Here is a 27,439-nt window from a genome sequence, read left to right on the forward strand (position 1 = left end):
ATTAAGTTCTGTTTGTTTTGGAACGATGAACATGCAGCTGAAAAATCCCAGTCACTGCAAGTTCTTCTTATGGCTGGATGACCATCTTTCAACAATAAGAGTCCTTGAAAAGTTTACTACGGAGAACGAGGTTGATGATCTGAAAGTGTATCTTAGGAAGAAGGTAGTGGAACAGAAGGTGATTGATTTGGAGAAGAAGGTGTTGTATCTAGAGAGGAAGAAGAATGTTAATCTGTATTTGGCTATTGTAGCAGTAGTTTGTGTAATGTTAGCTTATGTCATAGTCAATCTTGGCTGAGAAGTAGGTAAAAAAAACCTTGTAATGTAGTATGGGATGAGTTTTCATTTTGTTGTATGCTATTCGAACAAACAATGTTGTAAGGTAAATTATGATATGTGCAGCAAAGTCATTGCCCTAAGCAAGTGAGTGACATAATTATTTAGAGACATCATTATATATGTAAAGCATAATTTAATCTCATGAAAGAGTTGTTAATATTGACAAAAGAAGTCAAGTACATGTCAACTGCCATAGTAAGGCATAACTTAAGCCTGACAGCTATAGCTAATCACATTGTTTTCAAAAAAGAGTTGCTTAGCAAAATAAAAGTGTTTCTCAAAAAGGGGATGAGGTCATGACTAAAGTCTAAACATGTAGCATTAACTACTTGGCTTGTCTAGTCCTGGAGTGGGGATGAACTTAAACAGCCGTTGGGTTGCTTTGCCTGCTGCAGCCAAAGTCTGTGGAGATGCTCCTGATGCAATTGGTTGTTGTGGAGAGGGGAGATGCTGCTCACTCTGGACAGGTGGTACAGGCTGCGAGTGTTTATATGTCACAGTCTTCCTCCTAACTGGTTGCTTAGGCCTGAATGTACCTCGTGCCGGGCGTGATGTAGACTGGGCTGGGGGCTTGAATGGTGCTTTTGGAGGCACTGATTGTGTCTGAACTGCTGCTACTGAGGGACCAAATACTTGCTCATTCATCGATGCAGTGTTTGCATTGGAATTACCCTGCATGAAGGTCGAAACAAGTGTGAAATGCAATGAAACCAGCAAGCAACAACAATGCAATGTCACCAAGATTGTTACCTCATTAGCAACAGACTCATTAGCAGAATTTTATTCAACATGAGGAGGATTCGTAGCAGCAGGGGGACTATCTTCGATAATCTGAGATGAGGCATTGTGTAAAATGTATCCAGTTAGTTTAAACAGTCTCAGTAAAGCACAATATATCATAAGACATTTAAAACCTTGAAGTATGAAAATATAGACAAATAAATCCCTAACTAATAATAAAATAGACACATAAATCCCTGAGTTTATTGTCGGGGGGACAATTACATCCCTGTGAAACTAAGTATTACCTCTTCCTCGGGGGCTGACTGTGACAAAGGTAGAACCACAAGTGATTGAGAGTCCTTGGCCTTTGTTCTTGGTTTTTTCGTCTTTGGCTTCCAGTTTGGGTTGGATGGGGCCCCTTTGCATGTCTTGTAGTTGTGTCCCCTCTCACCACACTTGCTACATGTGACATAGAAACTCCTCTTCAATTTGTCCCCATCAATGACAGCCTCAGCTGGGTCTTTCTGTCTGTTATGCACCTTGGGTCGTCCAATTGGCCTTTTTAACACAGGTGGAGCAGGCTTAGTAAACTCAGATCTTGTCCAGTATTCCTCACTCGTTACCGGCTGGATGAAGTGCTCGTATGTCTTTCTAATGGATTCCATACATAGCCATGGATGAACATAATCATCGGGATTATCATGCCGTTTTCTGATTGCTGCTATAGCATGAATGCACGGCATCCCTTCACAGCAGGACAGCGGTTTCACAACAACAAAATGGCATAAACATGACTAAGAGTTGAATGAACTAATATAAATTTACAGCATGGCTAACAGGTTCACAACATACTTAATATCAACACAATCACAGCATAGTTAAAATCAACATAATCACGGCATGTTAATTAGATTCACACCAAGCATGTATTAGATTCACAGCATGGTTAACATCATCTATGAGTAAAATTAAAGATCACATCAACTATGAATTCACAGCAGGTTTAAATTAAAAGAATACACAGCATGGTTATGTTGAAATTCAGGAACCCTGACTAACCTGTGAGTTGCCATTTGTTACACGAGCAGCTGTGTTTGATCAGATCCACATCAACTTTAGATCCCTTGTGAGTGACTTCAAACCGTTTGCGCTCATTATCACCAATCCAATTTGCTGTCCATTTGTTGCTTGGTTTGATAAGCCTTTGTAGCCTTTTCTCCTGCACTGGTGCCAGTTTTCCCTCATGAGTCCCCAGAAGTTTCTTGTGTTGAACCATTCGCCGCATCACGTAGCACTGTAACTCCTCGCACATTGTAAGTATGGGCTTGCTTCTGTACTTCACCACCTTTGCGTTAAACGACTCGCACATGTTGTTTGTTAGGTTGTCGACCTTGGGACCATGGCTAAAGTATGCTCTAACCCAGGTAGCAGGTTCAAATTTCATGAGATAGGCCCAAGCATCCTTGTTCACAACTTTGAGTCTTTCCATGGTTGCCTTGAACTCTGATATGGTTGTGCATCTAGCACATTCCCACACAATTTCTCTTATATGCAGATCCTTGAATCGGTTTATAAAATTTTTCCACATATGCATCACGCAGTTTCTAACATGTGCACCAGGCATTACCTCCTTCAGTGCAGGTAGCAGTCCCTAACAACAATGAAGGCATGAAGTAATGTTTACAATAATATATAATACAGTGAATGACTAAGACAACAAACACGAAAGGAGAAAAAAGGAACTAACCTTCTGTTGATCCGACATAAAATTCCAACCGTGGTTTCCTACATCACCAATATCCTCCTGTAAGCATGTTAGGAACCACTTCCAAGATTCTTTGTTCTCGGATCTTGCAACTGCATATGCAACCACGTAAAACTGGTTGTTGGCATCCTGTGCAATGGCAGAAAGTAGTTGTCCCCCATGGTATGTTTTAAGAAATGCTCCATCTAGGTAGATCAATGGTCTGCAGCCACTCTTGAATCCCTGTTTGCATGCCTCAAAACAAACATATAACTTGTCAAACATAGGGGCTGCTTGAGGCTGGGGGATTAGGTCTAGCAATGCAGAAGATCCAGGGTTACTTCTATGTATCTCTAATAAGTAATCCCTCAATTTGCCATACTGTTGCCTTTCGTTACCCATCATCCTATCCCTTGCCTCCTTCACAGCTCTATACACCATCTTTGGGTGTGCATTAAGGTCAAAGTCCTCTCTTAGAAAATCAATGGCTTCATGGGTTGTCATATGCGGGTGCGTTGCCATCCTCTTCTCCACCTTTTTACTGATCCAATGTTGATCAACGGCGTTGCTTCCAAGGTCTCTTGCACAAGTGTGCTCGTTCCTACAGGTTCTGGGTCATCAATAGGATGATCAAAGAATACATAGAACTCATCAGTATCTTTGTTTGTCATCTTTGCTTGACGCATCTGGTTGATGCCTGCATCTCCCCTCAGAACATGCAGCCCTGACTCCATATCATTGCTCTTTGGATCATACCAGTACGCCTCCTTGTATGATTGATATCCCAATCCCTTGAACAGTGTTATCAAATCACCGAAATTTACAAAATCCAGGTCCATGGGGGGAAACCTCTCAACCTTACCATCCACATAAACTAACTCACCATTCGGAGCCCGTTGAAAGTAGCCCCCGTGATGGAAAACAGGAATCACGAAAATATCTACCATCTGCATCATTGTTTGACTCAACGATTACCATTAAGCATTAGCAAATAAACAACTACCTAAGCCATAAACCACACACAACTCATCTTCCATGCCCCTCCCAACACTACATTACACCTAAACCCCAACCCACGACATGCAAAGCAGATAACGTTCGAAAGTAAATATCACATTCAGTTTCGCAGTAAGGGTACTTACCACTACCGATGACACCCGCAACTCGACCAATGAAGCTTCACTGGCGCAACCTTACACGAAGACAACGACGGGAAGAAGATCAATCGTTTTTTTGGAGGGAAAAGATCATACATATGTGTGCTAGGGCTTCTTTGGAATTGTGTATGATTGAAATGGGCTTCTTTGGAATTCTGACTACAGCCAACGTTCTAAAAGCGACGTCGTTTTCAATCATAAGGACGTATTTGTCCAAGACTTTTTCCCAACGGGCACACCAACATCCCTCAACGGTCCCGTCTTGCCACCTAGGCCCAACACACGCCAACTAAGCGACAAGTCACCCCTCTCCGTTACGTCTGGCACATCATTTTGCACGGAAGGATCGATCCGTCACACGTTTTGAATGGTAAGGGGCGTTTTAGTATTTTTTGATCTTAAGGGATCGATTTGTCCACGATTTAAAAGCTCAGGGACTAATTTGTCCTTTTCCCTAATTTTTATACTTTTATTCCTTATCAATTTTGTACATTTTTACCCTTATCAATTTTTTACATTTTTATCCCTTATTAATTTTTATAAAATATGAACTTTTTCTAATTTTATTGTGTCTTATTCAATTTCAATAAATATCGACATATAAGTTAATTAACCAAACAAGTCCAACAAGTCATCTACACTTGCGCACACTTTCTTTTTCACACCCGCCCTTGCTATACTTCTTCTACTTCTTCTTTGTCACCCTTTGTAACAACTCAAATTTTTATGCCAACATGATATTTTTCGAACAATGTTATTTTCAATGATTAGTTTTATTATTATATTATTTATTTATTTTTCTTACTCTAATTATAATAGAGTTTAGATAATGATATTATTATTATCAAGCTCGATATTCGCCGATATAAATGATTATTGGTACTTCTTGATGAGCTTAGATTTGCTAACACTCCATCACATATCTTTTGCCAACAAATTATTAATGTCATTCATGTTAGTAACTTTTATATATATATATATATATATATATATATATATATATATATATATATATATATATATTAGTATTTGTGTATTAATATATCCAATTTTTATAATTATTTATTTGAGATATTTATAATTTGAACAGTTGAACCATTCTTTTGGTTACACCGAAACTTGTCAAACCGCCTTTACCATTACTAAACCATCTTCCATTAAATATAATCTTTTCTAACCCCTCATGAATCATCAGCCAAACCATAGTAAAAGAAAAAGAAAGATTGGTAATACCAAATATTATGACACCTAACTACTATTGCCTCACTAAATCATCATCAAATTCATTAAGCACCTTCTCTAATTCATTATTGTAATCACTAAACCTGCATTTTATCAAAATGGAGAGAGAGAGTGTAGCCGAATTGCATGGTGAAACCGTGAGTTTCTTCCATTTTTCTTCTTCAATTTCTTTTAATCCGTAACTCCAATAAAAAATCTAATCCGATAAAAGTATTCGTATCTTCCTCCTCTATATGTTGGCGTCACTTTTAATCGGCTCATCTACACGTTGGCATCACTTTTAATTGATAGAAGTTGACGGTAACGTAGCTCCCTTACCGCTTAAGTTCGGCCAATTAGAATTCTAGGAGGCATAGACGATTTTTGACATTCTCTTCTTCAGCAGCTCGGTCAAAAAGCTTCTCCGAAATTTTTGTTGTTATGATTTTATACAGAGATAGAATTTTAGTAAAATCTCACTGATTAAAATTGTGTTGAATAAGTGAATGGTTGTTGTGATTGATTATTGATGGAGTTTGATTGACTTTATATTGAACTTTGTTGATATATTATTGTATGTGATTAGATTGTGGCTCAGTGATTTTGGTGATGTCCAAATCGTGATGATAAGGCTGATGTGGGGTTGTCATTGTGTTAGTTTTTGAAAAAAATTGGTGAGATTTAATGGCCGAGAGATTATATTAAAAATTACGAAGAATCGGTGACTGAAACGTTCGAAAACGGATAAAATCTCCAATTAGTATTTTGATGAAAATTTTTTTTTGAAGCAATGTTTTGGTTTTGAGAAGGAGAAGAATTCAGTTAGTAAATTTTATTTTGAAGGGTATAATTGTATTTTTATAGAAATATTGAGGTTAAATTTGTAACTATATGAGGTTTTTTTGGGTATTTCGGGTAATAAATAAAATATAGAAGTAAAACGGGTATTTTATAAAAGTTCAGGATTACTTTTATAAACATGAAATTCAATGAGATTTTAAAGTATGATTTTATAAAAATATTGGGTTAGAAATAAAATATTTTAAAGTTTGTAGTTTAAAACGTAATTAACAAAAGTTTTGGAGTTATCGTTAAAAGGAGCTGAGTTTTCAAGCAAAGATTTACATATTAAATATTAGCTTATTTAAATAATTTTAGAGTAAGTTACTATTATTATTATTATTATTATTATTATTATTATTATTATTATTATTATTATTAGGGATAAGTATTGTTTTGGTCCCTCACGTTGAGGGTCGGAATCGAACCCGTCTCTGGTGTATATTTTAATTTAAAATCATTCTTAAAGTCGCATTTGAATTTAAAATTGTCCTTTACAAAGTAAACTTTTTGTAAATGACGATGATATCCTTCTGAAGTTTTTGTGTTTCGCGCGAAACACTTCACCCCTTCATATGCTTCCAAACCCTCAACATAAACCCAACATTAATCAGAACGTTTCACTTCACCAATGTTGTTGCACTGTGCCCTAAGTAAGAATTAGAAACGCTAGAAGGTATTCTTGGAGTGAACATCGCAACCGAGTCCAGTTTACTAGAAGGCAGGGTCATGCACATTCTATCAGGTATGTTTCGTTGTTTACTAAGATTAGGGATAAACATCACTGTGTGGTTTAGGTTTTACTTTTTTCTTCTATTTCTGTGATATGGCACTGTGTATAGGTTGTTGGAGAAGACAATGGTGTACTTTAAACTGAAAGTCTACCATGGGGGTGGTTTACCTATCAGAATGGGCCGTTAGAGTATGTGGGGGGAGAAACAACAGTGATAGAAGAGATTGATGGTGATCGGTGGTCCGTATTTGAAGCCTATGTAGAGTTAAAACAGTTTGGTTATGTGGAGGAGAATATCCATTCGTTGTGGTTCAAAGATCCTACACATGAAGAGTTGGAGGAAAATTTGAAGTTGTTTAAGTCTGATGCAGATTCTATTGCTATGTGCAAAATAGCTGAGTTAAGAGATTATGTTGAGTTGTATGTAGTGCACAAGGTTGAGGAGGAAGACGTGTTTCCTGCTTCTGGCTACATTGATGTTGGGGGGATCATAGGATGGATGATGTGGGATAACAGCTGGTTGTGTATCGAGAAGAAGATGCTGGTTTAAACAAATCTGAAGCAGCTGCTGATATCTCTGGGGCCGAGAATACGGAGAGTGGTGATGATGTTAATCTAGAGGCTGATATGGGTAATTATAGTGATAGTGACAGCGTTGATTCAGAGTATTAACCATCTGAGGAAGAGGAGGAGACTGAAGATGATTTACACTTTACCAACAGTGAAGATGAGCTTGATCCTGCTGTTAGTGGTTTTCAAGATGTTAATGGAGTGAATGAAAAAAGTAAGGCAGTGAAAAAGAAGGGGGTTACAACTGAAAACTTTGAAGATGAGGATGGAGCAAGGAGTAATGAAATAGAGAATGACCACGAGGTTGGAGAGGAGGTCTAGATCTGCTGGAGAATGGCGGCCAAGAGGATTGCAGGCCCAAAAAGCTCAGCACCTTCTACTTCATCATCACAGCCAACTACCACAACTCTTCCAGCATCTTAGCCATCCCTTGCCACAGCTTCAAGCCAACCCACTAGGCACTACTCTGTTAGCTTTACTGGAGGACCTCATATTTCTCCCAGGAAATTGAAGTTGATGGTAAAGTTGCCTCTAAGAAAATGGGGATTGCTTTAGGAAAATGACAACACTTAGCATGTTGGTTTATTTTGTTTTAAGTTTGTGTTAAGGTTCTGGTTAATCCAGTATGGACTTGTTGGTTGCTTTTTGTTGCTTATATTTTGCCTTTGTGCTACTGGCTGTTGTACTGAAATATTGGCTTGTTCCCAGCCAATCCTTTTGATGGTTAGGTTAGTTTGAGTTAAGTTTCTTTTAAGGTTCTGGTAATGTCAAACACTATACTTATTATGTATTTAGACATTTTCCATTTTAATGACACTGTTATCTTATTGTTCAGTCATGGAAATCATGTTTTGCCAAGAAAACGTTTCACGCTCATTTCAATATCCAACCATGCTTACAAAACAGTCATATATACATGTTGAAATACATTCAACATAACACAATCAGGAACCCCCCTAATAGATAAACCTTAGCCCAATTCACCAACAAAACAACAGGAGAATACACCAACACATGTTTCATACCAGGTTCAATGGAATTAGATACTGTTGCGTTGCTTTAGACCAACTCTGCAATAGCAAACATACAAACTCAACCCACCCAAAAAACCCTAACACTGTAACGAACTTCAGCTTCCAATCTGCCGCTTTGGTTTTTGATTTCATCATCGAAAGCTTCTTCCTTATTCTAGCAATTTCTGAATGTTCCACCTCTGTCTCTGGATCTGCCCAACGAAAGAAATTGCAGCCTTCTTGCACATGCACATGCACATACGCACTAAGATCACCATCCATTCCATCACACAGAAGACCCAATTCAGAGGAAAAGTAAAAAAACAAACCTCAAAGTAGACACTGCACCAAAATCTGCGACCTAGGTTCTCCTTGGTCCCCGAGATTCGCAACATCGGCTTCTCACCATGGGAACAAAGTAGCATCCTACCTTGTGACGAAGCCCTGCTTTGAGACGAGGTTGAGCTTCGTGCAGCCATGGCGTTTTCCCTCTAGCAGGTCCTCCACGGTGAACTCTACAACAATGGCTTCCACGCTACTTTACCCTTTCTTCCTTTCAATTCAATATATAATGATTAAACTTTTCCATTAATTTTAATTTCCTATATATATATATATATATATATATATATATATATATATATATATATATATAATTGTTTTCGGTGGTCATAACTGCCTCATAATAATGCAAGGGCATTTATGTCTGAAAATATTATAAAGGACCATTTTAAATTCAAATGCGACTTTAAGGATGATTTTATTATTATTATTATTATTATTATTATTATTATTATTATTATTATTATTATTATTATTATTTAGTAATAATAGTATTTTTCTGAAGGACAGAAGAGAGAACAGTAAAGAAAAGCATCCTTAAAAGCTTTAGAAATATAGAATCCCTTTCCATAAAATACTTAGGGGAAGTTGTATAAAAATGGGCTTGATTCTTAATGAAAGAGAAAATAAATCGGCACGTGTGATTATGTGAATGATTGAAAGGTCACGAGAGAGTAATGGAAAGTAAATAATTATGGTGCTGATGTGAAAGTATTAAGTCGTGGGCTTTGTATGTGAATGATTGTGCGAGGATACCCATAAATATGGAATGACTTCTAGGAGAAGAGGTCACTTGCTTTAGCTGGAGAATCAGCACCTGCAAGTACTTGCAGAGGTCATGTTTGACATACTGCAACTGTATAATTAGCGCCTGCAAGAAGTAGAAACTTGGAAAGGTTATGTCACTGGAATGCCTTATCTGATTTGCGAGTTGGATTGCGTCGGGTGCAAGTCAAAACTGGCAAATGAGCTCATTACCTGCGATAGGACTAGACATGTATCATCCTTGCTGTGCATTTGCATTTTACTTGATAATGTGAATTTGTTTGTGCTGCACAAAATTGTGATCATCAACAATGGCTCCAATAATTTGATAGCTCTCACACGTGAATCACACTTTGTCACAACTCCGCACAACTAACCAGCAAGTGTACTGGGTCGTCCAAGTAATACCTCGTGAGTAAGGGTCGATCCCACAGAGATTGTTGGTATGAAGCAAGCTATGGTCATCTTGTAAATCTCAGTCAGGCGGATAATAATTGATTATGGGAAATATAAAGAGATACTTGCTTAAATAATAAAGGATAGAAATACTTATGTAAATTAATGGTGGGAATTTCAGATAAGCGTATGGAGATGCTTGTCCCTGTTGAATCTCTACTTTCCTACTGCTTTTATCCAATTTTATCACTCCCTTCTATGGCAAGCTGTATGTAGGGCATCACCGTTGTCAATGGCTACATCCCATCTTCTCAGTGAAAATGGTCCAAATGCTTTGTCACAGCACGGCTAATCATCTGTCGGTTCTCAATTAGGTTGGAGTAGAATCCAGTGATTCTTTTGCGTCTGTCACTAACACCCAGCCTTCAGGAGTTTGAAGCTCGTCACAATCATTCAATCCCGGAATCTTACTCGGAATACCACAAACAAGGTTAGACTTTCCGGATTCCCATGAATGCCGCCATCAATTCTAGCTTATACCACGAAGATTCTGATTAAGGAATCCAAGAGATAAGCGCCCGGCCTAAGGTAGAACGGAAGTGGTTGTCAGTCACGCGTGTTCATAGGTGAGAATGATGATGAGTGTCACGGATCATCACATTCATCAAGTTGAAGTGCAACGAATATCTTAGAACAGGAATAAATCGAATTGGATAGAAAATAATAGTAATTGCATTGAAACTTGAGGTACAGCAGAGCTCCACACCCTTAATCTATGGTGTGTAGAAACTCCACCGTTGAAAATACATAAGTGAAAGGTCCAGGCATGGCCGAATGGCCATCCCCCATGATCTGAGAACTAAATGTCCCAAGATGTCTAATACAATAGTAAACTATCCTATTTATACTAGACTAGCTACTAGGGTTTACAGGAGTAAGTAATTGATGCATAAATCCACTTCCAGGGCCCACTTGGTGTATGTTTGGGCTGAGCTTGATCTATCCACGAGCTGAGGCTTCTTTTGGAGTTGAACGCCATGTTGTAACGTGTTTTGGGCGTTCAACTCCGGTTCGTGACGTGTTTTTGGCGTTTGACTCCAGACAGCAACATGGAACTGGCGTTGAGTGCCAGTTTACGTCATCTAATCACGAATAAAGTATGGACTATTATATATTTATGGAAATCTCTGGATGTTTACTTTCCAACGCTGTTGAGAGCACGCTATTTGGAGTTTTGTAGCTCCAGAAAATTCATTTCGAGTGCAGAGAGGTCAGATTCCAACAGCATCAGCAGTCCTTTGTCAGCCTCCTTATCAGAGTTTTGCTCAGGTCCCTCAATTTCAGCCAGAAAATATCTGAAATCACAGAAAAACACACAAACTCATAGTAAAGTCCAGAAATGTGAATTTAGCATAAAAACTAATGAAAACATCCCTAAAAGTAACTAGATCATACTAAAAATTACCTAAAAACAATGCCAAAAAGCGTATAAATTATCCGCTCATCAGTTTGTAATTGTCTTTTTGTGTTGGTGCATTCCTTAATGGTATTCTGAATTGTTGTGACTGGCTATTCCTATGTGCTTCTTGTATATTTGGCTGTGGATTACTTGAACTGTGAAAATCCTGACATAACTAACTACCTCGACCCTACTAAGAACCCCCCAATTCTTACCCCTTCTTTCCTCCCCTTCAGATGGAGACATAAGTCCTGTTCTATGCGATGGATCCTCCTTACATATATGAAGATCTTGTACAGCATATGTTTTACGTAGTAGCTGCAAAAATTAGGACCCGTATGTACATTATACGCGACCACCTCTTCCGTCATCTAATTAACACTCCGCTCTTTAACCTTAATATGCCTTATGAGTTTCCGTTGCATTGGCTTCATCAGGATGCTCTGTTTTCCCCGTTCCATGTCAGACCTGTACCTCATCAGTACCCTGATCAGCCTGAGGATCAGGTGGACCCTGAGCCTGAGCCTATGGAGGAGCATGTACTGGAGCCTATACCTGAGGGAGATATTCATGTAGAACAAATCTCAGTGTCTTCGTTTGAGCCATCGTCTGAGGAGTTGCACACCACCTCTATTAGTGGACCGACGAGTATAGGCCAGAGTAGTAGTGCAAGTGCTAGTACCACTCCTGAGATTATTGAGACTTCTGATGATGAGGAGGATCCTGAGGAGTGTTCAGATATGATTGTGATTTCCTCAGACGATGACAGTTGGTGCTTGGGAGATGAGGATGTGATTTTTGGGAGTTTTTTTTGTTAGCCTAGCTTTTGTGTTTAGTCTCTCACTTTTGATTAGACTCACTGAGAGAGTAGGATGTATATAGTTGACTAGGCTAGTTTTCGGGCACCAGTTTAGGGGCTTCTATATGAACCACAGCCCAGAGTGTTGATTATGTATATAGTAACAAGATGTGAAAGGTTGTACGCTAACTCAAAACATGTATGACTATATATATATATATATATATATATATATATATATATATATCTGATGTTTGTGTTATTTTATCAAACTTCCTTAATTAATTCAGTTTTCGGAAAATGTCGATTCGCGCACTACTACGATTACAGGCTTAATAATAAATACTTAGTTAATTTTTAGGAAGCAAGTTAGTGACGCTTGATTTTCAGTATGATCATGACGTACTGAAAATTGGGTGTTACATCCCTGATACTTTGTCATCTTCTTCTTTTCCTTCTTTTTTTGTTATTTTTGTCTTTCGTTATCATCGTCACTAGCACCACCACCACCACCACCACCTCCTCCTCCTCCTCCTCCTCCTCCTCCTCCTTCTTTTCTCATTGGAATTTCTTCTTCTCCTCCATCATCTTCATTACATGAACATTATCATTATAGTCATCGTCATCTTCTTCTTATACGTATCGTCGTTATTGTAAAATTACTTGGAAGAGAATGGACCTACATTCATTCAACTAAAAAAAAGAAAGAAATAAAGAAAAAAAGAAGAAGAGAAAAATGTAACAATAAAGAAAACATTCTTGTGTATTTGTAGCAAAATTTCGGTGTAAAAACAAAGAAATTTAGGTGTTATTATTAAAAAGTTTCACTGTGTTTTTATTCTAATAAATTTTGTATAATTCAAAATTCTTCCTCTTCATCCTCCTCATCTTTCGCTGCTACTTCGTTTTCTTTCTCATCATCATCATCTTCTTCATTTTTTTCTTTTTTGTTTCACTTTCTCAAGTTTCTTCTTGTTTTACTCTCTTAAGAAGAATAAAAACAAAAAATCAAACAAAAAAGAAGAAGAAACATATAATGATGCAAAATTACAGGATGAACCTACATTCATTCAATTAAAAAAAAGAAAGAAATAAGAAAAAAAGAAAAAATGCATTAAAAGAAACATTTTGATACATTTGTAGTAAAATTTCGGTGTAGGAGTTCTGAATCTGAATTATTATTGTGATGAATATGTTCCATTCTCGTTTTGGTGTATTTTGAAAATTTTTTTGGTGTATTTATATTCTGATAAGTTTTGCATAATTCAAAACTCTTCCTCTTACTCCTCCGCATCTTTTGCTGCTGATTCTTCTTCTTTTTCATCATCATCATCTTTTTTTTCTTATTCATCTTTTTCTTTCTTGTTTTACCTTATCAAGTTTCTTCTTATTTTACTCTCTTAACAAGAATAAAAATAAAAAGAATCAAACAAAAAAGAAGAAATATATAATGCTACAACATTACTTGGAAGAGGATGAACCCACATTCATTCAACTAAAAGAAAGAAAGAAATAAGGAAAAAAAGAAGAAAAAAATGCATTAAAAAAATATTTTTGTGCATTTTTAGCAAAATTTCGGTGTAGGAGTTCTGAATCTGAATTATTATTATGATGAATCTGTTCTATTCTTATTTTAGTGTATTTTGAAAAATTTTCGGTGTATTTTAGAAATCTTTCAGTGTATTTTAGAAATTTTTCGAGTATTTATATTCTGATAAGTTCTTCTAATTCAAAACTCTTCCTCTTCCTCCTCCTCATCTTTTGCTATTGCTACTTCTTCTTTTTTATCATCATCTTCATCTTCTTTTTTCTTATTTATCTTTTTCTTCTTGTTTTACATTCTCAAGTTTCTTCTTGTTTTACTCTTTTAACAAGAATAAAAACAAAAAAATCAAACAAAAAAGAATAAACATATAATGTTGCAAAATTACTTGAAAGATCATGAACCTACATTCATTCAACTAAAAGAAAAAAAGAAATAAAAAAGAAGAAAAAATTCATTAAAAAAATTTTTTTGTGCATTTTTTGCAAAAATTTGGTGTAGTCGTTTTGGATCTGAATTATTATTGTGGTGAATATGTTTCATTCTCGTTTTGGTGTATTTTGGAAAACTTTCGGTGTATTTTGGAAATTTTTTGATGTATTTGCATTCTGATAAGTTTTGCATAATTCAAAACTCTTCCTCTTTCTCCTCCTCATTTTCTGCTACTGCTTCTTCTTCATCTTCTTATTTCATTTTCTCATAATTCTTTTTGGGACGAAAAAATCAAATAAAGAAGGAAAAAATACATAATGTTGTAAAATCAATAGAAAAAAGAGGAGGAAAATAATGCAGTAACAAGATCAGCATAAAAAAAACGACGATGAGGATGAAACACGCAAAAAAAAAAGGAACACAAAGAAAAAGGAGGAGGAATGCAAAGAAGGAGGAGGAGGAGGTGGAGGAGGAGGAACGCGGGATACAAACATTCGAAGAGGGACGTGAAGAAAAAACGGCGTGATTTCACGCGCGCATTATATAAGTGGGTTTTGTTGGGTTATGATTAACTTGTTTGGGCTTGTTTGCTAAAAAAGACTTGTATATGTAGTGAAACTGTTTAATATTTTACCAAACACAATACATATATACTGTAATTTATGTATAGGTAAAGTATTATTTTGTGCCAATGTTTGGGATAAGTCCCAAAATTGTCTCTAAAGTTTAAATCGTCCTATTTAAGTCTTTAATGTTTTAAAATTGACTCAATGTTGTCCTGCCGTTAGGGATCTGTTAACGGAATTGACGGCAAGACAAAATTGAGACGATTTTAAAACGTTTTAGACTTAAATAGGGCAAAAATGTTGGGGACAAAAATAATACATAAAAATAAATTTTAATTTTATCCTTCACTAATATCAATCTTTTACGGTACATAGTTATTCAATTATTTTTTAATTACATCTAAGTAAATTACACTTAATCACATTACTTTGATTTTAAATAAATTTATTTTTTTTATAAATTTACTCTTAAAAATTTTTACTCATCATAAAATGTTTTTAGAATAATGACTAGAATCACATTATTTTATTGTATATGTATCATTTTTCCCCACAGGTTTATGTACTAGTCATTTTACAAATATTTTATGATAAGTAAAAATTTTTACAAGTAAAATTATAAAAAAATAAATTTATTTGAAACAAAAGCAATGTGATTAAGTATAATTTACTTAGATGTGATAAAAAATTATTGAATAACTTTGTACCGTAAAAAATTGATATTATTGAAGGACAAAATTAAAATTTATTTCTATATATCGTTTCTGTCTCCAACATTTTCGTCCTATTTAAGTCCCTAACGTTCCAAAATCATCTCAATTTTGTCTCGCCGTCAATTCTATTAACGGTTCCCTAACAGCAGGACAAGATTAGGTTAATTTTAAAATGTTAGAAACTTAAATAAGGCGATTTAAGTGTTAAGAACAACTTTAAAATTTATCCTAAATGTTAGGGATAAAAATAATACTTTATTTATTACGTATATATCTTTAATGTTTATATCTCTACGTCTTTATCTCAAAAAAGACATAAACCAAACCCTGCCTTAACTACCACAACAATCTTCACTCTGACTTTTCAAGAAGCTACAAAACTATGTCATCGAAGCACAAGTCCTTTCACAAAGATGCATAAATTATTCATGCGCGGGTAATTTATCAAATGGCGACACACGTGCTTAAATTTAATTTAAATTCAAATATCAATACAAAAGCCAACCACAATAGGTTGGTTCTTGCTAATGCAAATACCTTCACTTTTCAGCCTATTTAAAAGACACATTCATTCGAGGGACAAGACTGCATACCTGCATCATGTTATAATTACTTCACCATCAAGATGTTTTCCTTCCCAATTTCGCTAAACAATTTTTTCCAAGGCGTATCACACACTAATTACCTCACATATAACCACACACTCATTTTAAAAATAATGCCCAGCCATGACCTACACACATTGTCCAATTTACTACTCTATTATAATTATGCAGCAATACTGCCTTTGCTCTTTTTCTCACACCCCACAATAAATTCACCATTTTAAAATTAACTCCAATAAATATCTTTACTCGGCTTAAACATTTTCTTTTCTCCGCTAACAATTACTCATACAAATAATGGCTATTAGGATTAATAACTACTTCTGGTAACTACTTCAACCTACACTGGGCGAACGCGCGGGTAGACTGCTAGTTTTCTTTAGAAGATAAAACGGTTCATGGTAATTTCTAAATTTTTAACTCTCTTGAACTACAAATTAATTTTGACCAATCTTAACTATCTCTTCCATGACAATTAGTGGTCATGTCACCACATTGATTATACGTTGATGCACATTGTCTTTTGAAAAAAACTAGAGGAAACCGCCCAATGACAAAAAAATAAATTAATTATAGAATATAATATATTTTAACAAGTCTTATATTATTGAAACATTGATTAGATAATATATAAATTAATATTAAATTTAAAGTATTTTATATTAAAAATATTTTATAGAATATTTATTTAATAATGTGTATACAAGTCCATATAATTATTTAACTAAAATATAATACAAATTAAAATATAGTTTATTATATTAAGAATTTGAATTTATTTATTTAAAAATATAAGCCTTTTATATTAAAATTGCACAAAATTCTATCTTGTTGCTTTTATTTTTATATTTGTTTTAGTTGTCATATTTTGTTTTTTTATATATTGTTCTTTAGTTTGCAAATAATTAAAAAAAATTAGAAAAAATAAATGAGAATAAAAAATACCAAAAATATAACATAAAATTATAAATTAATTTTATAATCATGATCAATACCAAAAGAAAAATTATAATCATGATATATTTAAATTTACATAGTAAAGAGATATGTCAAATTTAAATTTACTTGGGTTAGAAAAAAAATAAAATGAGAATAAAAAATATTAAAAATATAATACAAAATTATGAATTAACTTTATAATCATGATATATTTGAATATACTTAGTAAGAAGATGTCTCAAATTTAAATTTATTTGGAGGAGTTTTTGTCAATTGGTATGAGAGACTAAGAAATAAAGAATAGTAAAAGTCTTATGTAACATTCATAAGTGAACTGAATAATGTAGTAATAAAAGTCTTAACATGTATAAGATATAAAATTTTAATATTTACAATTAAAATTTTTTATAATTATTATTAGAAAAAAGATAAATAAATTACTAACCTTTTGCTCTCTAAATATTTAAGTTATTAATAAATGAAAAATATATTAAAGTCTATGACATTTTTAAACGTGAGACATTTAAATTCTCCTATTCATCTTAGTCTATAAAATGCTATAGAATTTAGTGACATGAAAAGAATTATGTATACGCAGCGGTTACAGAAGGAGATAAAAGTTAAGAGGGTCCCCTAACTCAAAGTTAGGGATGTCAATGGAGTGGGGCGCGGGCGGAGAATGCCTCCCTACTCCTCGTCCCCACCCCGATCCCCGTCATGGGAGAATAATTGTCCCATCTCCGTTTTTGCATTTTTCGTGTTTTTCGCAGGGCCTCATTTTCCATCTCCTTATGTTTAACATTTATATGAAAATTATAGTAAAAAATAAAAAAAAACAAAAAATAAACTACAAAATATTATTACAAACACACAAATATATCTTATTCATGATTATAAGCCCAGAAATACGACATAACAAATCATAGTCCATAAGATAAAATCTTAAAATATAACATAACAAATCATCCTCTCTCTTGTATTTCTTCTTGTCCTTTCTCTTGTGTTTCTTGAAGATTTGTTTCAATTGCTTGACTATCATTATCTTGTGTTGGTTCCATCTCATTATTATTTTCAATAGGAGTTGAGCTAAAACTATCCATTCTGCACATAAACAGCAAAATTTAATACAGAAGCACTAAATTAAGTTTTAATATAGAAACACTAAATTAGATTCTAGCTCAATTTCAAATACAAAGAAAAATTCAAAAAAGAAAAAGGATTAAATCAAATACAAAAAAATACATACAAATAACTAAAAATGGCAAAAAAAAACAGAAGGATAAAAAATTACTAATTACTAATAAACAACAAAAGAAGCAAAATAGGACCTTTTTTAATTAATGATAAACCACATACTACACGGTCATGGAAATTTTTTGTATTATACAGGAGGAATGGCATGAACACAACACGGCAGAAAAGGAGACATGGTGAAAATTTGGAAATACATTCATATATCTTTAAATAGAACAGTCAACAAAATCAGAAGTTCAGAACCAGATGCATGAACAAAAATAACAGACACCAACAACAAAAAATCATTATCTTATCAGGGACAAGTGAGAAATTAATGAACTAAAGAAAAAAGAAAATATGTACAACTTTCAAGTTGTTATAGTTATAGAAAATAGTCAAGAGCATAGTTCAATGATTAAAAAATTGCTAAAAGATCGTAACATAGAACTACAGCAGTGATATATAGTGAATTAATAGAAATTGCAATGCAAAATAAGAATTTGGAAGTTACATTCATCATGCATGTATAGCAGAAGAAAAGAAAATTTAAGCAGATAATTTATGAACTAATTAAAAATAAAAAAGATAATAATTCATTGCAATATTATAAATCAATACTTGAAATGAGTCAAAGTCAACCAAAACTAATGAAGTAAAATGCCAAAATTCAAGCAAAAAAAAAACAGAGCAGTGAATCTTACCAGGGACAGGGAAGAAATGGCCGGAGAGGTGAGAGACGCCGACAAAGAGAAGAGCAGAGACGCGGAGTAGCAATGCAGGACGGCGGTGGCATGAGAGTTGAATGGATTCAACGAAGCAGTGAGCCAGCGACATTGGCAAAGAAAAAGGGGAGAAGATAAAATCGTAGTAGTGCAGTAGAGGGGGAACGGCACGGTGCCCGGTGATGGTGTGGTGAGTGGGACGGCGAGGTCAAATGGATAGTGGTGAGGGAGGTGATGTTCGGAGGTAGCTGGCTGGGATGTTGGTTGCAGAGAAGATGGGGAGAACGCAGAAGGGGGGTCGCGAGGAGGGGTGAGGGTGATTGGGTGGGGGAGCGGCGCTAATGTGTGGGACTGTGGGAGAAGGGATTAGGGTTCTAACTCTTTAATCATTCTCGCTATGTAACCAACAAGGATTCTAGCAATTTCTGCCAACTCTTGCTTATTACTGTGTTTAATGAAAATATTTTTGTGGATGTGTCTAATGAAAATATCTTTTTATGGCTGTGTCTAATGAAAGTGTCTTTTTGGATATGTTTCCTGAGTATGTTTCTTTATATATGTGTCTTCTAGTGGAGGTGTCTTTACTATTAATTATTGTTGGCAATAAGTTGGCAGATAGTATATTGGTACTCTATACTTTTTCCTTTTCAATATGTATATGGAAGGTGAAATCACTAAAAAATCAAAGTAAAAAATAAACCACTAAGGGTGTTTAAGTAATTTAATATATTTGGAGATTTCAGGGAATGTGAAAACGGGGACGGAGATCCCCGCTCGGGTCCCCACACCTGCTTCAGAAGAATTTTGGCCTCCATCTCCATCCCTGCAGGAAAAATCTTCCACCATCAAGGCCCCATTCGAGGCCGTCTCCGCAGAGATTCCCGTCTCCTAGAAATTTTTGACACCCTTACTCAAAATGCTGTCGTTTGAGAGTGAGACTTGATTTTTCGTTAAGCATATCCTTCTTCCTTCCAAGTTTTACCATTGCAACACTAATCCAATCTTCTTCACTTTGTCGCTCATCACTTTCTATCACTCTTTTCTTTCCCCCTTCAAATCTCTGTGATTCCATTCCATGGCCAAATAAAGCAGCTGAAAACAATTGGTCACGAGCTAGCGATGGGTTCACAAGGTGGATTCGATCAATCAAAAGCACCTAGATCTGGTAAAATCCATCGTAGAAGTTCAATTCAAGCGGAAGAAGACCGACGACGATGCCTCCTTCGACTACACATTCACGCCGTTATGATGACTCATCACGACGCCTTACTTTTCAAATGCACCAGTTACCTTGTTATTACGCTTTTTCTCTCCAATGACCACGACCTTATTATGTTCATTGTCAACGCAATCTAGAAGGATCTGCATTCTAATAACTACTTGTTTGTGGGGAACATAAGTGCGTATTTGGATTGGCGTTTGTCAAACTAAAATTTGAATAAAAGTAATTCTGTAAAATTGATTTTGGAAAGAAGTGAGTCTATGCCAACATAATTTATGTTTGACAATTCTATACAAAAATTGATTATGATAAAATAAATATTATTTCGATAATATTAGTTAAAATTACTTTTAGATAGATAATTAGTTAATTAGTAAAAAATATAACATTAAATTATAATATTATTTTTTAAATATTTTTAATTTTTTATATTTTTTGGTATATTTTTTATATAGTATTTTTCATAGTATTCTATTTTAATATGTTATAATTTTTTATTATTATAATAAAAATTAATATTTATTTATTAAATTAAAAATAACATATAAAAACTGACAACTTTTTAAGTATTAATTTTATAATAAAAATTAATATTTATTTATTAAATTAAAAGTAACATATAAAATAACATATTTCAGTATTTTTTTAAGTACTTTCAATAATCTGATTTGTATTACTGATTTGGATTTTAACTTTTTACTAGTTATGCTTTTATTATTATTTATGGTTATTTTTTACTTAATTTATCATTTCTAATAGAAACAATAATATATATTATGAAAAATTAGAATAATAAATTGTGCACAAGAATTATAATAATAAATTTTATAATGTTAAATAAAAAATATTTTATAATTTTTTTAGTATTCTCAGTATTCTTTTATTTAATATTATTTTAAAAAGTAAAATTTTATTACTTATGACTCTATTGTTATTTATGATCAGTTTTTTATTTACTTTGTCCTTTTTATTAATATCAATAATTCATATTATAACAAAATTACAATTAAAAATTTAATAAAAAATTAAAATATAAAAAAAGTACTAAAAATGATAAGAAATTCAAATATTTGAAATGACTTGAAATAAATTTTAAAATTCTTATGGAGAAAAGTATTAAAACCAATAATGATCAGCAACAAACATAAACACACATTAAGTGAATGGGCTTTTAGGATGCAAAATTATCTCTGCGTTTAGAGAAGAAAAAGTTATCAAAAACCAAAAAACAGTATTTAAAGAATTTAAACGCACTTTTATCCTCTCCGGCCTCCAACGCGTTTCCCAAACACACCCTAAATAATCAGGACAATTTTGTACTTATCTCCGATAATGTTTGGAAGTGTAAACCCCGTAAAATTAGTAAATAATTAGTCAATAAATCAAATTTTAATTAGAAAAATTAAAAATATAAATCTAATATTAAAATAAAATAGAGCTCATTAAAATGAAAATTTTGACACCAATTTCAAAGAATTTGGCCCACGATTGGGCCGAACGGGTCAAATCGAGCAAATCGGGCCCAAGGCCCAATTCAACCCATTAACCCTTAAAGAAAGGCAGGTCCCTTCTCCCTTCAACTTCATTCACGCTGAAAACATTTCAGCAAAGGGGGAAGAGCTCTTAGCTTCACCAAAAACCCTTGGCTTTGATTAAATTCCAATAACTTTTGATCCGGAGTTCCGATTGCCGCACTGTTTGCACCCATGCGTCCGCAGTGATGAGCTTTACAAAACCCGGTACCTTTCAAGGTGAGAAAATCATAATCTCAGCTCCTATTCTCTCTTCTTCAGATCTAAAATTTTAGGGTTTTTGGTGTGTTAAGATCTTGGTTATATTGATGTTATAGGATCAAATTGAGTTAAGGAATGAGTGGGCTTTGGTTTGATTGAGGCACATACAAGGTAAGGTCCATCAACCCTAGCCAAATTTTGGTTCTAGTATGTTAAATTGAGAATTTTGAGTATGGTAAGGTGTTACATTATGGTATCAGAGCAGTTCGTTCCTATAGAGTCTGAGGACAGACTGATTATGCTTCTATGTATTCTATGTGTATATGTCTATATGCTATTAGGATATCTAACTGATATGTATAGCATACACGTTTGTGATCATGCATTTGGGACTCTAAAGCACTAAACTTGAGATATTGAGACTGATCACCTTAATATCAATTGTTTGGTGTGAACAGGGACCAAATGTTGTCTCGCGGATCCGGCGAGGTACCCGGAGGGAAAATCTTAGGACTGAACCTCTAGATGGAAGCTCGGGTGCTAGTACAAGGAATGTAGGCCAATACTATAGGTCTTTGACCCTTACTGATTTCCTCAAGATTGGTTCACCTCAGTTGAACGGAAATGCCAATGCGTTGGAGGCTGACCGGTGGTTTCGAGACGTGAGAGGTTTTTGTACGTTCAGCACGTTTCTGAAGTACAGTCAGTGGAATTAGTGACCTATATGTTGGAGGGAGATGCTCAGAAGTGGTGGCAGGAGTTATGTCATACCTTGTAGGTGGAGCTAACAGATGTCCCTTGGAGTAGATTCAAGACGGAATTTTACGGAAAATATTTCTTGCATGCACTTCACACCGCAAAGGAGTTGGAGTTAACGCAGTTGAAGCAAAAGAATATGTCCGTTGCTGATTATACCCGTGAATTCGATAACTTGTGACATTTCTGAAAAGTTTGTCAAGGAAATATAGCCGACTATGAGGAGTGGATGTGTGCTCAGTATGAGAAAGGACTCAGGAGAGATATCTTTAACTACGCGTATCCGCAAAAGCTAACAAATTTCACTGAATTGGTTAAGAAGAGCCAATTCGCAAAAGATAACTCCATGAAGTGGGCGATGCTACAGGAAGGCTATGGAGAGACTACTCCAGACAAGCTGCATAGGGCCGGGCCAGGTGTATGTTATAAGTGCAGGAAGCCAGGGCATATAGCTCGAGACTGTCCACACAGGAAACGCCGGGACGCAGCTGAATCCGATTCTCAGACCCGAGGTAACCAAGAAAACCAGTTGAATTTTGAACTTCCTTGCATATCATTAATATGTGATATTCATTCGTAATGCATGACAAGCGTTGACTCGAACTTCTCTCCTGAGATGTAACTAGATTTCCCTTCTTATATATTCCATTAGTTCTGTACAGCTTTGGCTAACTGTATGCAAGGCTTTCTTTTGATTTCTTGTGAACACCGTTTATGTTACTATTCGTCTCTTTGAACATAACATTTCCTTGGAAAATCAACTCGTATTGGATTTTGCGTCGTGCATAACTCTTAGATGCAATTATTAGAGTGTCAATCCTTTAGAGCAAGACTTTTAAACATGAAAATGAACCATTTAGGGAATTGCTACAATGCATTGTTGGGGGACTTAAGATGCGTGCTGAAGCACATCGTGAGATCGTAGGAGATACCCTAAGCAAGAAGTTTCTAAGAGATTCTTGGACGTTAATTCAAAGGAAAAAAATATTAGATGAGTTCAAGTTCTAAGTTGGAGAATGAAAATGTGGAGTCGAAGTGTCAGACTAAATCCATTGCCATTTTTAACGTGGTATCGATGAGATACGGGATTTATAAAGAGAAAATAAAGAGCCACCAAAGATATCGAAGTCTGATAAACAAAAGAGAATTAGTTCCTGAATTTAATAGCCGAGACAACGGAGAAGAGCTACGCAAATTCGAGTTAACATTCTCATTATGAAAAGTCGATAGAAGAGTTATACGAACCAAGGAATTTTTGAACTCGAGAAGGTTACCTTAAGAAGATGGAATCAATGAGTGAGTCAAAATTAGGGGGATTGAAATCGAAGTGTTTTAGGACCTGAATTAATGGCAAGGGTGGGCTTTTTTGGATTCGGAAGAGAATTAGGTCAATGGCATATCAGGTAACTCTATCCCCACACCCCTCGAACTTGTAAGATGTATCACATCTCAGTTTCAGGAGTACACCTCTGATGTCAAACATGTATTAGAACTTGAACCAGTGCAATTGAGAAAGGATCTAACTCTTCGAGTAACCTCGGTTAGGATATATAATAAGATACCATTGCCAAGCAGCTAAGCAGAGTAGAAGTTACATTAGTCGAGGATGCTAAAAGTGGAACTGAAAGTGGTAAACGTACTTAGGAACTCGAATCGGACAGGTGGAAGGACTACCCACAACTCATAACTGAATATGAATTTTGAGGGCAAAATTCCTAATTAGGTGGGTAGGATGTAAACCCTGTAAAATTAGTGAATAATTAGTCAATAAATCGAATTTTAATTAGAAAAATTAAAAATGTAAATCTAATATTAAAATAAGATAGAGCTCATTAAAATGAGAATTTTGACACCAATTTCAAAGAATTTGGCCCATGATTGGGCCGAACCGGGACCAAAATAGGCTCAAGGCCTAATTCAGCCCATTAAGCCTTAAAGGAAGATAGCCCCCTTCTCCCTTCAACTTCATTCACGCTGAAACATTTCAGTAAAGGGGGAAGAGCTCTTAGCTTCACCAAAAACCCTTGGCTTTGATTAAATTCCAATAACTTTTGATCCGGAGTTCCGATCGCCGCACCGTTTGTGGCCATGCGTCTGTAGTGACGAGCTCTACAAAGCCCGGTACCTTTCAAGGTAAGGAAATCATAATCTGAGCTCCTATACTCTCTTCTTCAGATCTAAAATGTTAGGGTTTTTGGTGTGTTAAGATCTTGGTTAAATTGATGTTATAGAATCAAATTGAGTTGAGGAATGAGTGGGCTTTGGTTTAATTGAGGCACATACAAGGTAAGGTCCATCAACCCTAGCCAAATTTCGGTTCTAGTATGTTAAATTGAGAATTTTGAGTATGGTAGGGCGTTACAAGAAGAGGTTGTGTCACAGACTCACTAGGTACCTCCCTTTTCCCATTGTTTAATTTAAGATTAGAGGGATGTGAACTTATTTATTTAGTTTAGATTAGGAGTAATTTTGAAGTTCTTGTAGGTTATTAATCTTAGATTTGGTTCTACTGTGAGTGTGAGTTTATTATGCTTGTCAGCTTGTGCTTAAGTTAGATGTAATCGTGACTTGAAAGTATGCATGTTATTATGCTTAGCTTAGATGTTATCATCAATCATGTAAAGGCGAGTGAGTAGTATGATTATGCTTATGATTTTTTTTAAAAACCAAAAATAGGGAGACTCGAACTCACAATCTCTAAATGAGTATAGAAAAACTATGCCATTTGAGTTATAGCTCGTTGGCGATTATGCTTATGCTTAGATGACATGTAATTCTAATTATGCATAATATTTTGTCCATTCATTTATCATTCTTAAGCTTAATGTTATTGATTGCTTATGTTTGGTGTTATTGTTGTGGTTGTGCAGTTTAAGTTGCTGAAGATATTGGCACTACTGGGAAGTAGGGATAAACACACTCAAACAACGTTTTGATTGAAGGACCTATTTGTTTCTTAGCTTTTATCTCTTTCTTCTAAGTGTTCTTTATAATGGCTACGTATACATAATCCTTTTCATGTCACTAAACTCCATAGTGATTTATAGAACCAGATGGATCGAAGGATCTAAGTGTTTCACATTTAAAGAAGTCAGGAACTGTAATGTATTTTCTATTCGTCGAAGACTTAAAATGTTTGTGGGATAAAAATTTAGGGACTTATTTATCTTTTTCTCTTATTATTATTGTTATGGCACTATTGTATTTAATTGACACTTTTTTATGTCATGGAACTAAAAAAAATGAATATGGAGAAAAGACAAAAAGAAAATAGAGCAGGGATACAACACCCTAACCTCTCTCTTGAGCAAGTATTGGTTTGACTTCCATGGGTGGAGTAATCCAATCAGAGGTAAACCCACCATTTTGAGCATCCTGCTTGGCCGTTGCATCGATTGGCGCCCCGCTAAATAAGGGAGGACCGAATCATTGAAGTACTCTTCATCTTCAAATCAAAATTTTTCTTAACTAAATTCCTTTTCTCATGCTCATCTGGGATTTTTTAGTGGTTTACATGATAGAATGCATCTGCCAAGTTAGTCTCACACTTAATTGCTATCATTCTCTGCTGGTATGTCACGTAAAAATCTCTCTAAATTGTCCATAGTTCATCTCACAAAATACTTGTACCAATAATAGGACCACAACACTGAAAATCCAATTGCCAGAGCTATTCCTCAATATGCAATCGAAACCAGCTCGGTTCTCATCTACAAAACGCTCCCATTGCAATTAAGTTTAAAAAAACCTTCTATAGATCTGTCCAAATCGCAGACATTATGCCCACTTCGTACTTGTGGACGAGAGACTTTGAAGCATTCCAATTTTCAGCTAGTTGATGAGTTTGGTAGGCCACTTCTATAGTAGGATAACTATTATTATTGATGACTGATTCATTGCAGCTCAACCATATGCACGACAGTCCTGCCATGAAAGTGACGCTACTCCTACCACTAAGACTAAGAAAACACTAATCATACACGCTTGACATGGTAATGAAAGAATTATTAGTAAACCCCAGGAAAGCCCACACTTGTCTAACACAAGGACAGTCCCATAAGCAGTGAATTAAAGATTCTTCACTCTCATTGCAGTGCTGGTAGGTAGAAGAAGCTAATAAATTTTTGTGATTGTGAAAAATCGTAGTTGAAAGGAAATCATAAAGACAAAACCAGACAAGCAGCCAAATCTTTTCTAGAATCCAAAGTTTCCAAATCCACTTCCAATCGACATAGTTGTCCTAAGGGAAGGTCTACTCCAACAGCCAAGAATAACCCAATTTCACCGAATAAACTATTGGAGAAAGAGTGAGCCACATCCAACCGGTTTAAAGAAGAATTTAAAACAGGATTGCAATTCAAAATCTGATGTTGCACGTTATCTGGGATGGGAGAAGAAATACAATTAAGGTGCTAGGAGTTATTAAAATAGACTTTCTGGATCCTTAAGTTAGAATCATGAATGTTGATTACCTAAACATTTGCACCAACTATTCTTGTTGGAAGCAAGGGATAAAACCAGAAGGAATTGTTTATAGAACCACACATTTAATGGAATCCCTTCGTTAACAATTTAGCAGTCTTCAAAATAGAATTCCAAGTGTGAGATGTTGATCTTTTAGCAACTGAATCAAAAAGGTTCACATTCTTTAAGTATTTGTGGCTTAAGATGTGTATCCATAATTTATCATGTTTATGAAGAATGCTCCTAACAAGCTTTCTTAGAAGGGAAAAATTCACCAAACAGAAGTCCCTGAGAGCTAGACCACCATATCTCTTTGAAAAGACGAGAGTACACCAAGAGGCTAGGTGCAAGCCGCGAGAAGAAGAGTTGCCATTCCAGATAAATGGACGCACAACTTTGTCAATGAC

General features: G+C 35.0%; 1 protein-coding gene across 1 annotated transcript; it reads right to left on the bottom strand.

The window, feature by feature from the left end:
• Positions 1-660: 660 nt before the first annotated feature.
• Positions 661-3,310, bottom strand: LOC112779650 (uncharacterized). The gene is made up of 4 exons (XM_025823989.1): positions 2,810-3,310; positions 2,122-2,713; positions 1,368-1,807; positions 661-1,011 (listed from the first exon to the last, which is right to left on the bottom strand). The coding sequence occupies exons 1-4, from the start codon at positions 3,308-3,310 to the stop codon at positions 661-663; spliced, it is 1,884 nt and encodes a 627-aa protein (XP_025679774.1).
• Between the last annotated feature and the right edge of the window lie 24,129 nt (positions 3,311-27,439).

This window comes from Arachis hypogaea, chromosome 3 (assembly GCF_003086295.3).
Source record: "Arachis hypogaea cultivar Tifrunner chromosome 3, arahy.Tifrunner.gnm2.J5K5, whole genome shotgun sequence".
Classification (NCBI taxonomy): Eukaryota; Viridiplantae; Streptophyta; class Magnoliopsida; order Fabales; family Fabaceae; genus Arachis; species Arachis hypogaea.